This window comes from Rousettus aegyptiacus, unplaced genomic scaffold (assembly GCF_014176215.1).
Source record: "Rousettus aegyptiacus isolate mRouAeg1 unplaced genomic scaffold, mRouAeg1.p scaffold_m13_p_10, whole genome shotgun sequence".
Classification (NCBI taxonomy): domain Eukaryota; kingdom Metazoa; phylum Chordata; class Mammalia; order Chiroptera; family Pteropodidae; genus Rousettus; species Rousettus aegyptiacus.
In genome coordinates, this window is record NW_023416285.1 from 83600002 (window position 1) to 83612947 (window position 12946).

The following is a 12946-nucleotide window of genomic DNA, read 5'->3' on the forward strand; positions in this document are numbered from 1 at the left end:
TTCAAACATTCTAAAAACACTCATGTGAGACCTTTAAAATTGTGTGTGAATGTCTAGTGATGTAGCTCAAGCCACGGCAAACGCACTGCCAATGTGGTCAGGCTTTTGTCATTTGACTGAAAATCAAAAATACATTAAAAAAAAAAGTGGTAACAAGTAATGCAGGGTGGATTAAGGCATGCGGTACACTAGAATAAAAGAAGATGCATGGAAATGAACCTAAATAATGAACATGAGCCTAAGTCAGATGAAAAGGAAGTCTAAATCTATTTTCCTCAATATTCATTAAATGGTGCTTCTATCGCATTTCATCTGTCATAATACAGCCTAATCTTCTAGGGTAATTAAGTATTTAGATTCTTAGAAACAATTGCTATTTTAGAATTTCCCTATATAACTCAGTAAGAGAGTTACTGTATTCTTCTCAGCTCCTTCTAAACATTGGTATATGACTAATTAAATTACTGAACACATTGTCTGTTTTGTGTGTTTAAAATATTTTACCAGGAAGGAAGAGAACAAAGAATAAGAGCATGTCAGCAAAGAAGAGAAAACTAAAGATTATATTTTCCGTAGTAAAAACATTCCATGTGAAATTCATGGAAATGAATTAGTATTTTTGAATAGTGAGGTGGTTACTACGTTGTTATATCCTGAAAACGCATAGAATTTTAACATTCCCAATAGAATGGGAACCCAAGCCTATTATACCTGTATAATTATTAGTTAGATTTTTCTTTCTTTCAAACTTGGTGAATAAAATATACAGCAAGAATATCAAACTCTGAGGAGTTTCCAGAACCACAAACACCTTATGCATTAAGCGGATTTTTCAAAACTATCATGAGATGAGGGGAGATCTTAATTTATAAGAGTCCTGTCAGAGACCAGTAATTAGATCATATAAAAGCAGTTGAAGAAAGTCAGGCCAAATTAATGATATAGAACGATACAGAGAATAACAGAATATAAAGAAGATAAATGGAAACCTGGATGGAGCCTTTCGTATATATTCTTGTGCTAGGTTAGAAAAGGCAGCAAAAGCTTTATTCTCAATTACATCCCTTGTTAATCACAGTGGCTTATCATCACATAACTTCCAGAAGAAACCAAGGAAACATTTCAGTGTTTACCTAGACCTCCACTAAGTTTGGCATAGAGATTTAGCACAGAATGGAAGTTCTAAATGTTCCTGATGTCACCATTTATCAGTCACTCTCTGCAGCCTTGTTGTTGTTTCTCGTAGGTAAGTTAGGAATCTACCTGCTTATTCTAACTCATCTGGGTCACTGGTACCGCTTCAGTATCTTTAGTATATGTTCTGAATGTGTAGTCAGAAACTGACGGCTAACCAACTAAACATGCGAAAGAATGAATTCTACTGTATCATCACCACCTCTATCTAGTTAAGTATTTCAAACGTGGAAGCCCAAACTGGAGAACCTTGCTGACAACTCTTTAGGTGTCTAGATGTTGTCTTCCTGACTCTAGGGTTGAAATTATAAGATTAATTCAGGCATGAGATGTTAATTCCACCCATTTGTCAGTTTGTACCAACCAATTAGGAAACTCATTGGGTAAAATAATTTTAACTTTTTTAACATGATAAATTTTAATGATATTTATTTTAAAAAATCATGAATATAAACTTATCAACTTTGGTTACTAGATTTAGGGGGAAAAAAAAACCTGGCAATGCTAAACACAACAGTTTTCAAAATGAGTATGACTTGGGATATTTATTTGGTTTCTTTATTAATTTAAGAAAATGTTTCCCAGTCCTAACCTCCTTATTCTTTAAATAGGTCTAGGAGAATAGTGAAATAATAAAAATTTTTATCAAAAGCAAATCAGCTTTATTCTACTTCAATATTTATAAGAACACTATGCAATATTTAAAACATGATAATTCTGATTTGCTATGCCAATTTTGTACCAATCTCTTATTTTGACTATTGGGCAAGTCGGAGATAAAATTTTATAAAAGGGCTAAGGACTGCCAATTTAATTTATATAATTTTCTCAAAAACAACTTCCCAAATAAGAATGTACACTTTTACCATTAAAATGAAATTGGAGACAATTGTGTAACACCTGGATTTTGAGATTTAACATTTCCTAATACTGATCTAATCCCGGTCACAGAAAATATCACGAGATAAAGGGAGCTGAGCTCATTCTTTGTTCTTTCAGCAAATGTTTATCAAGAGCCCACAGCTGACAGATACTTCGTTAGGTGTCAGGAATACAGTATGAACAAGCTACACAATGTTGCTGAGGAGCATGTAACTGCTAAGTTGAGAAAGGAAGGAGGAATGAAGTGGATATAAGAATCCTTTCTTTGCCTTCAGTGAGCTACAAATAATACATTTAAACATACAAAAATTCAAAGTGTTGAGTCATATAATGGTGAATAGTGTAAGTCAGCAGTGTTATTTTTATTATAGATATAGGTATTTTCAAAGAGGTATGGCAGTTTAAGTCTTTATAGGAATATTAGTCTGGTATATTCTGGAACATCCAAATTTTGAAATTCTCTTTCCACCCGATAAAAGGAAACTATTTGTTAAAAAAAAAAAACCAGACTATTGTATAACACTTCTCACATTATCCCATGTTAATTTGTCTCCCACAGCCTCAATGTTTATATCTTTCTTTTTTTTTTTTTCATTAAAGCTTACCTCGCAATTTTAATACAGGACAGGCAATGATGGTTGAAAAGTATAAATAGACATAAATATCAATGGGATTCTGAAAGTCATTTTTAGACCCTTTCTACATTTTTAAATACTTCTTCAAAGAAGAAACTGAGGATCATAGAGGCTTTCTAGCTGTTTTCCATATGTTTCTTTCTTCTGAAACACTTGTAGAAAAATCACCTATCTGAGCAGTTTTGGAGCAGCCCTGTGCAGTAAGCAAAAATAGAATGTGCCCATTCTTTAAATTTATAACCCATATTTATAACTAGAGTTCTACTTCAGTGGAAAAAGCAGTATTGTACTCTTTCAAATGGTTCTTTATGTTGTATATTTAAATATAGATTGTTTTTGACAGGTATAGCTGATCCAAAATGCATATTTATCAATATATTAACTGCAACTTTTCCTTTTTTTTCTGGATTGACTTCTGACACAAATACACAGCTTCTTAACAGAAATTTCCCACAATCTCAAGGTAAAACCTACCTCCTGCCTCTCCTCTACATAGAAACATTTCTGCTTAGAGGATGAGGAAGAATTTAGTTTTTAGTATAGGTTTCTTTTTGGCCGACTGAACATATATGGATTTATTCTTGAATAAGAGCCTGAAAACAATCTAATGGTAAATCTGCTACTTATAGAAATATATATAAAGAGAACTGCAAAGAGGCATATGCCACATATTAGAAAACATTAAATTCAGAGCGGTTCAATACAGAATATCTAATGCTACATGCTGAAAGATAAATAAATGTACTTGCTATAAGGTAGTGTGAAAAAAAATTACAGCAACCACATGTCTCCGGTTTTTAAAGACAGTCCTAATTTCAAATAGCTGTTCCTCTTGTTAAATCATGTGTCTTGATTTTTCTTTAGAAAATTGTGTCACTGCAGGAAAAATGTATTATTGAAACTAAGGTGTTCCAGTAGTTTATAGGACAAAAATAATCCTGGGAGATAACAAAAACGCCACCCCCAAACATTTCATTTCACTTCCTCTTACCTCCTAGTCTCTGCATCGACCCTAATGTTGTCATTTCACACCTTTAGGAGTACGAGCCTAACTAATCCCTGACTCTCAAGCCTTGCTACTTCTATCTCATTCCCAAATCCATGGCCTGGGTGTATTTCCACCAACCTTTCTCAGCTTCTCTCTACTGCCTTGACCAAGACCTGGTTATTGTACAAAGAACTTGTAGCCCTTTCGTCTGTGGCCATCTGCTCTTGGAAGCTAATGAGGGTCAGGCCTGGTTAGTACTTGGATGGGGGACCATGTAGGAAGACCAGGTGCTGTAGGTGTTAAAAAAAAAAAAAAAAAAAAGAACTTGCCGTTTCAAGCTATGGATCTTTATTCTTTTTAGTACTACTACTTCAGGGTCCTTCTTGCTCTCTAAGTCCCCTTCTGTGGCATTATCCAGGATTAATATGTTAAAAAATGCCTACTTTTTCCATAGTTTCTTCCGTTCTAGTGAAAAAAAAAAACAACAAAACTGTTACCTGGTCTAAGCTTTCCCTCTGGAGAAAGGCAGAACTTACTGGTGGTAAAGTATAATACAAATAGCCCAGGACACTACAGAGCTATTGCGGCGAGGAGAGTTAAACAAATAAGCTAGGGGAGAAAGCTGTGATCAGCATGAAATTCTTCAGTGAGTGATTTGGGAGGTATGGGAGTTCTGGATGATAGAAGAGTCATATAAAGTGAGAGAAGTTGCTGGAGATGAGGGGATCGGTGTTGGATGAGTGCGGCACAAGTGTTAGCTTCAATAATCTGAGAGAGAAAAAATAAGAATGGGTAGAAATATAGGAAGATTTATAAATAATGTGGGCAAGAATTGGAAGACACTCCTCTCTGATGGCTCCTACTTGTTATTCAAGGAGTCATCTAAGAGAAAGGAGAAACATGGATAGTTTGGAGATATGAAGAGAGGATACAATATAAGACTTGAAATAATCATTGTGCAAACTCTTCTGAAGGTTGATCAGGGAAACAGAAGATTATGAAATGCACAGAGTATAAATGAAATAAGTGATTATCACGTTCTAATAATTCATCTGATTACTCCTCTGAATCAGCAGTTCTATATTTTAAAGGAATATCAGAATCAACTGGAGGGCTTATTACACAAGGATGTCTGGGCCCCACTATCCCAGAGGGTCTGACTGAGAAAGTCTTGAGGCAAGAATTTTCATTTCTAGGAGATTTCTAAGTGATGCTGCTGCTGCCGGTTCTGAGACCACAGTTTGAGAACCTTTGCCCTAAAAGTCTTTCTCCATTCCAATAATTCTGACTCCAAAATTCCTGAATTTGGTATATTTCACTTAAAAAATATATCCTAAAAGCAATCTAGATTGAACTTATTGATGTCATTACATGACTTCCCTGGTTCTCTGAATTCTTATAATGGATTTTCGAAGTCCCACAATAAACTTAACCATCCAGCACTATTTACAATGCATTCCAACATAATCCTGTTTTCTAGTTAGACTTTTCCTTCATGTTTCATACAATTCTCACCCACCTCCACCACTATTCCAACCAAAGAGAATGTTTTCTCCACCTCTTTACAATAATCTAAATATTACCCGCGGCTTAAAGAATGTCTCTTTTATGAAGATTCCTGGGTTCTGGTCTTCCTTAATTGAACTACTATTGTAACAAGAGTCTTTACCACCTAATTTTGCTTTTTAATATATTTTTTTTAACAATTCTCATTTATCTATATAAACCAATAGTAAGCTACTTGATGAGAGGAAAGGGCCTTTATACATTTTATATCTCCCATGGAGTGTTCAGCACAGTAGTAGAGACATTATAGGTACTCAGCGGATCTTGTTTATTGTATAAACTTCTATGTAAAGTTTATATAAAATGAATTATAGATTACTGTCAGTTACATATCCCTATTTATTTCTACATAGAAATCACACATATTACCTTTTCCAGAGCACAAAATAAATTTTAAAAAGGCCTTGCATATATCTCAAAACAACATACAAAAAATACTAGGTGACTAGGCCATGCTTTCTGCTTGTTCATCCACTACCGAATGATGCCTCATCATGTATTTCGAGTATTGCATTCTTTGTAAAACAAAAAAGAAACACAGTGGGCTTTTCTTCATATTAATACAGAAAAATGATTTTTCCTAGTTTGGTTAACTTAAAGACTGTAAAATAATGCTACATGTTTCTATTAAGTAGAAATTTTATATCTATACAATTTGTTAATTTTCCTATCAAGACTAAAGTCAGAATCAGAAATGCTTCCTACTTTAGTTCTATGCTTTATCTTCTACTATAATAGATATTGATATCAACTGATATAGATCTACTGATATCTTCTTTGATATTGATCAAAATAATAATGATTGGTTTTATATATATTTTATATATATATAAATATATATATTTATTACACCCATTCTCTTTGTATACCATCATTGCTTTATTATTACAGATATCAGGCTTATAAGATTATTGAAACATCTTTAACCAGAAAATGTTATTCTGGTTAAACTGTAAACTAAATGCACATTTTATTAGGTCCTAGCAAGACGTTAAACATGAATATTCGTGATTGCCAACTATGAGTGAGACTGAAAATAGAAATTAAACTCATGTGTTTATTTTTGATATCTGCCAAATAAAATTAAGATTTATTTTGTGACTTACTGAGGGGAATGACAAAATAATAAAGGTTTTTTTCATTCTTTATTTTATCTCTGGAAGCTTAACCTAGAAGAGCCTAACATTAACAACAGAATAATTCCTATAGATTTCTGTTCTTCATTTTTCATAAAATTGAGATGCCAAAAAAATAGTCTATCTTTTTGGCCCAAGTCATCATGTGGCTCTTCCAAGTTGTCAGGTTTCTCAGGCACATAACTCTTACTACCTCCAAGCAGCATGGCTTTGTTTTAGTGTAATGCTGGATCTCCAGAGAATTCCTAATAATCTTTAGAGGAAAGATAGATTAATCAGAGATTTTGTACAGGAAATTTCTACACAAAGAGTGCCCTATATCATAGGACCAAAACTATGTCAGAAATACCAGGATGTTTTTTTCTCCCAACTAAAGAAATTAGGAGAATAACCATTGTTAACAAATGAGAATGCAGTAAGATGGAAAACAGAAAGCCTGTTAGAAGTTGCCATTATTTATTGCATGTCTCCTTCTTGATTTACTTGACTATATTTCACAGCAATGTTATATACCTTTGAAAAAGAATGGAAACTTTCAAAAAAGTTTTCATTCTACATATCATTATTGTCTTTTTCATAATATTGATTTATCAAAACCCTATTAGGTAAAATTCCTTTAGGCTTTGTGAAAGGGTTTGGCAAGGCTTCTAAAAAAACCCATTTTAATGCTACAGGAAAAAAGACAATAAAACCACACAAAACATACCAACTGCTGTCATGTAATCCCAGTGCTCAATGAGGCACATATCGAAGATGAGGTGATCAGATGTTTGCCCTTGGCCGATAAGTGAAATCTGTCTCTCCAAATTCTGGCAAACAGAAGAAGTCCAGCCAACAAGAAACCAAAATACGACCAGGAGAATTACTGCCAGCATCCTCATGACCCGTCCACCTGTCATATATGGAATCCGTTGGGCTGTTCGTGAAAGAAACACTTTCAAAACCCTAGAAAAGCAAGACATCAAAATGTAAAGGCATACCTAACAATCAGAAAGTAAAATTCTAAAATACCTTATTTTTATAGGTGAAATTTAAACCTACCAAAGTCTACCTATACAGAGTTTAAACATGAAGAAAACCAGAAACACTATTGCTTTTACTTTCACTTAATTTCATTCTAGTTTATCTTCCAACAGCAGAACAAATATCCTACATTAGAGGCTGGTGAGCCAATAGATTTGTATAGGATGGAATTCTTTACATAGATTTCTTTATGTCTTCATATTTCAAGAAAAATCATCACAACCTTAGAAAGATCTATAGGCAAACGTTTCTCAAATAGGGTTTCTGAGGTCTTGAAAGTGAGTAACTGGATTTTATAATATTATACTAAGTCAAAAACTTCCTTGAACCAGTTTTTTTTAAACAATAGAATGTTATGAAAGGTATTTCTGAAAAATCATTTTACATGACCACCCTCTACAGCCATTTTATCACATTTATAAAGATAATAATGAATTAAGTATGAAAACAATGATGGTGTACTTAAAATACTAGGGCAACTGAATAAGATCACTACATTAAGGAAGAGGATTGGGACGACCTAGAAGAAGTGCAGTGATTTTTAAAATTTTAGTTTGTTTCCCATGTCTAGGACTCAAATCAATAGCCAGGGTTGAGATGGATTAGATAATATCTAAGAACTGTTCCACCTCTAAATAGTGTGTGAAGATGAAGTCCAACCTTACTGTAGTGGTCTGCCCACCCACCCTTAATTTAATTTCAGCTCCAGAATATTCTTAGCTGATATTAATTCCCACTCTCATTCTGATATTTTGTATCACAAAATTGTTACTTGAATAAACCACCCTGAGTGCTTTACAACACTATGAGGATATCTATATAATCACTTTTCAAATAGCAAAATTAAATTCATTTCCCCGACTTTTCTATCCCCTACTCCACCTTATTCTTTCAACATTTTTTATGAAGTAACCATATGAATTTTCATGAAAATTATTACAAATCTAGAAATGAGACAAATACACTTGAAATAGTTTAGATGTTATGCGATTTTTCTCTTTTGTGAGACCTTTTTGAAGTTACTGCAAGGGGTTTTCATCAGTTTGCAAACCACTGCTTCCGAGAAAAATAGTTATGACTTATATTTTCTTTCCATAGCCAAGATGTTGAAATAATCATTTATTATTTTGGTACTTGAAGATTTTTACAATCCACATTGAAACTCTAAAACTCAAACAGAGATAACAGTAAGATTTAAAAAATAACTTTAAAGCACTTCTTTAAAATATCTAGAAGTATTTCTTAATAAGATGAGTTTGTCTTTTGCCCAAGAATCTGTATGATCCCAGTTTGGTGATCTTTTAATCAAGAAAATCCACTTCTCCATTATCAGAAATTTTTATGTTTTCCAGATGGCCCTTTGGGTATTTATTCTATAGTCAGAGACTTCAAGATTGTCATAGATCCCATAATCTCATTTCCAGAGAGGAAAAAACAAACACGAGTCCCCATGAGTCCCTTGTTATTGATTTTATTGGCTTTCAAATACTAGGAAACACAATAACACAACTCTGCACTTTGATCTAAACATTTCAGGATATTGGTTCTTATAAAATGGAATAAAATATATTTTCTAGCACTGTCTTCAAATCAAATAAGAAAATTTTGCTATATCTTTAAAAAGTGCTAGTTTATAGGGGTTCATTCCCTAGAAATCAAGTACTAAAAATAAAATTCTTAGGCATGCATTTATATGACATGTATCTGTATACAAAATATAAGCATTTGACTTCTTTATACAGATTATTTTTTCTACTTTTTTTTCATAGATAAATTGTCAGGCTACCATCTGTTCAGAACTTTCCATTATTTCTGAAGGAAAGCAGTAACATATACAAAAAGACTGCAAGAAATTTCTAGAACTTAATATAAAAAGACATTTAAAATATACATTCAATTTTCATTATTAATAGCAGATAAATTCGTTGAAATATTGTTGAAATGGTGGAAAAAAAAAAAAAGGCAACCGTCGAACTGGCTGCCACTCTACTCCCTGCCTCTACGTTTTCACTTCGCACACGTTTCTGGTTTGAGCTCATCAAACTCCACCGTAAGGACTTGTGTTTAGCTTATCAATTACCTTCTTCAAGCACAGCACCTAACTGATATTGTTACTCTTTATTTTACTTGATCTCCCTCCAGCTCCTGGCATGGCTGAAGTTCTGGGCTTCCATGACGTCACATTCTCTGGATTTTCTCCCTACTCCTTGGACAGCAGCCTTTTAGTCTCTGCTGCAGATTCCTCTTCCTCAGTCTTTTCCTTAAATGGCAGTGTTCCTCAGGGATCTCCTGAAGGGAGCCATCTTCTACCCTTGCTCAATGCACCATACCCAGGGGATTTTACCTACTCCCGTTTCAGTTATCCACGTGCTGGTGAGCACCAAGCCTGCACCTTCAGGTTAGAGCACTCTACTGAGCTCTCGTGTTACCCCCTGTCTCCGTGACTAGGACCACGTAACTGCTCAAAGCAGAAACCTAGGAATGAACGTTCACATTTCTCCCTCATCCACAGTCCAGATATCATATGAATGATGAAGAATTTAATTTCTACTTCATAAATATATTTCGAATCCTTCTATTTCTCTCCATCTTCACTGCCCCTGTGCACTCCCTCGCCATCAAGCTGCTCCTGTAGCAGCTTCCCGACCAGTCGCCTTATAGGTCTTGCCCACCTGCAGTCCATACTTCACACTGAAGCCACAATGATTTTTCTAAATTGCACTTTTGATTATGTTGCTCCTCTGGCTACAGTTCTCTGGTGGCTCCCCACTCAAATCCTAGCTCCTTGGTAAGGTAAAAGTCACTAAAAAATTGGTTCCTCCTTTCCTCAGCAGCCTCACCCCTCGCCACTCTCCTGCCGGTCCTTGTGGATGATACGCGGATGTACTCTATCTGAACCTCTGCCTTCAGCTTTCCTTATGCCCCCTCCCTCCAACACCTAATTTCACTAATTCCTACCTATTCCTTCATGGCTCAGTTTAGATGTCACTTGCTCTAGGCCAGCGGTCCCCAAACTAGTACCATCAACATCTGTAAAGTTGCTAGAAATGCAGATTCTTGAGTCTCATTCAGACTCACTGAATTAGAAACTCTTGGGGTGGGAGGGGGCGGGTAGGGCCCAGAAATCTTTATTTTTAACAAACCTTTTAGGTAAATTGTGATGAAGGCTACAATTTGAGAACTGCTACTCTGTGCGGTCTCCCCCAACAGGCCTAAGATGGGCGCAGGTACCTTTCCAATGGGCTGACTGCTCTGGCCTGTCAGATAACTTTTTGAGTTTGTATTATGCTGACACCAAAATATAAAGCCTCTAGTAATAGTTTTCCATTTTCAGAATATTTGCGTTTGTCTGTGATTTGTTTTCTGAAAGGAATGCATGTATACATTCTCAAGCCATCCAGTTTTTGTTCTATTAATTTAACTAGAATAATCCTAAAATCCTAAAGTTCTCATTCATGTCAAATTTCTATTAATTTTATGGCCCTCTTAGAAATCCCAGAGAACAATGCTTGTGAGGAAATGCAGGAGATAATTATTATCTCTCATAAATGGAAAGCTACTCGGCTCTCAGCAGAAATGCCCTAATCGTGAACCACGCACAGGAAAGTTGGAGTTTGCTCCCAAAGGTCCTCATGTTCATAAAACTTTTCATCAATTTCTCAAAACTTCCTTTTCAGAAGTAAACTAACCAGTTTCTTGGTCACTGGATGGATTTTAGATGTATATTAAAAAGGACCAGCATCGCCTAGACAGAAATAGATTTGAACATTTATTGGACATGAAGTTCAGCAAGATTACTAGGAGTATATGTATATTTTGGGGGGTGGGTTGATTTAAATTATAATATATCCACCAAATCAAATACTTATGCAACTTCTAAATGAATGATAGAAACCGTGCACTGACATGGAAAGATGTCTCAGACACAGTAAGTTTAAAAAGCAAAATTATTGTGAGCACATTAAGCTTTTGCTATTATAAAAAACAGAACTCACAACTCAGTTGTGAGTTGAATACGTAAGTTGGGTGCTCAGGACACAGATGAGCTCTGACCGCTTGTACTCTTGTGAGTTGAGTCTTTGCATCTCAGACCTTCCAATTTAGTGATACCACGTGACTCTCTATTTATTTAAATTTTCTTCCAAATCTCTCTAAAATTTTTGTAGTGGTTTCATCTTGGTAACACAAATCATGTCTTGGGATTATTCCTAGGTATTTCAGGTTCACACTTAAAACTGCGAATAGAATATTTCCTTCATTATCTTCTCCAGGTAACTAGAAAGCTGTTGATTTTCATACAAACCTATACAACTTGCTTACAATTTAATTGAACTTTCATGATTATTCAAATAATTCTTTTTCAGAAATATAACTCACATACTATAAAATTTACCATCTTATGGTGAATTTATAAAATTCAGTGGTTTTAGTATATTTGCAAAATTGTACAATAATCACCACTCTCTAACATTTTTATCACACCCATTAGCAGTCTCTCCTCACTCTTTCTTGTCTCCCAGACCCTAGTAACCACTAATCTCTACTTTGTCTCCATAAATTTGTCTACTTTAAAAATTTCATATAAATGGAATCACAGAACATGTAGCCTTTTATATCTAGTTTCTTTTACTGTGCTATTAGCCATTTGTATATATTCTTTTATAAAGCATCTGTTTAACTCTTATGATTTTTTTTTGTATTGTCTTTTTATAATTTGTAGAACTTTATATATTATGAATGTCATTTGTCAGATATACACAGTAAATATTTTCTCCCTGTTTGTGACTTGCCTTTTTTCCCCTTTTTAAAAATCGAGGTACAACTGACAAATAAAATTATATTAGTTTCAGGTATACAACATAATAATTCGATATTTGTATATTTTGTGAAATGATCACCACAATAAGTCTAGTTAATATTGTCACCATACATAGTTATATAATTTGTTCCTGTGATGAAGACTTTTAAGATCTACTCTCTTAGTAACTTTCAAATATGGAATACAGTATTACTAACTATAGTCATCAGGCTGTATACTATAGCCCCAGGACTTATTTAATTTATAATTGGAAGCCTGTACCTCCTGTTACTCATTCTGCCCAATCCCAACTTTGGCAACTACTAATCTGTTCTCTGTATCTACGAGCTTAGTTTTTTTCCTTTTTTAAGATTGCACATATAAGTGAGATCATATGGTATCTGTCTTTCTCTGTCTGACTTATTTTATCTAGCATGGTGCCCTCAAGGTTCATCTGTGTTGTTGCAAATAATATTTCCTTCTTTTTATGGCTGAATAATATTCCATTGTCCATTGAATACACATATACACATGTTTTCTTTATCCATTCATCCACTGATGGACACTTAGGTTGTTTCCATATTTACTATTATAAGTAATGCTGCAATGAACATGGGGATGAATATATCTTTTCGAGTTAGTGTTTTCATTTTGTTCAGATAAATACCTAGAAGTAGAATTGCTAGATCATATAGTAGTTATATTTTTATTTTTTAAGGAATCT

General features: G+C 34.3%; 1 protein-coding gene across 1 annotated transcript in view; it reads right to left on the reverse strand.

Annotated features, from left to right (window-relative positions):
• The window catches only part of GPR158 (G protein-coupled receptor 158), a 313167-nt gene that overhangs the window by 20455 nt on the left and 279766 nt on the right, over positions 1-12946 (reverse strand). Inside the window, exon 7 of the mRNA XM_016124940.2 lies at positions 7108-7346. Coding sequence (XP_015980426.2) covers positions 7108-7346 — 239 coding nt within the window. The remainder of the gene's footprint in view (positions 1-7107; positions 7347-12946) is intronic.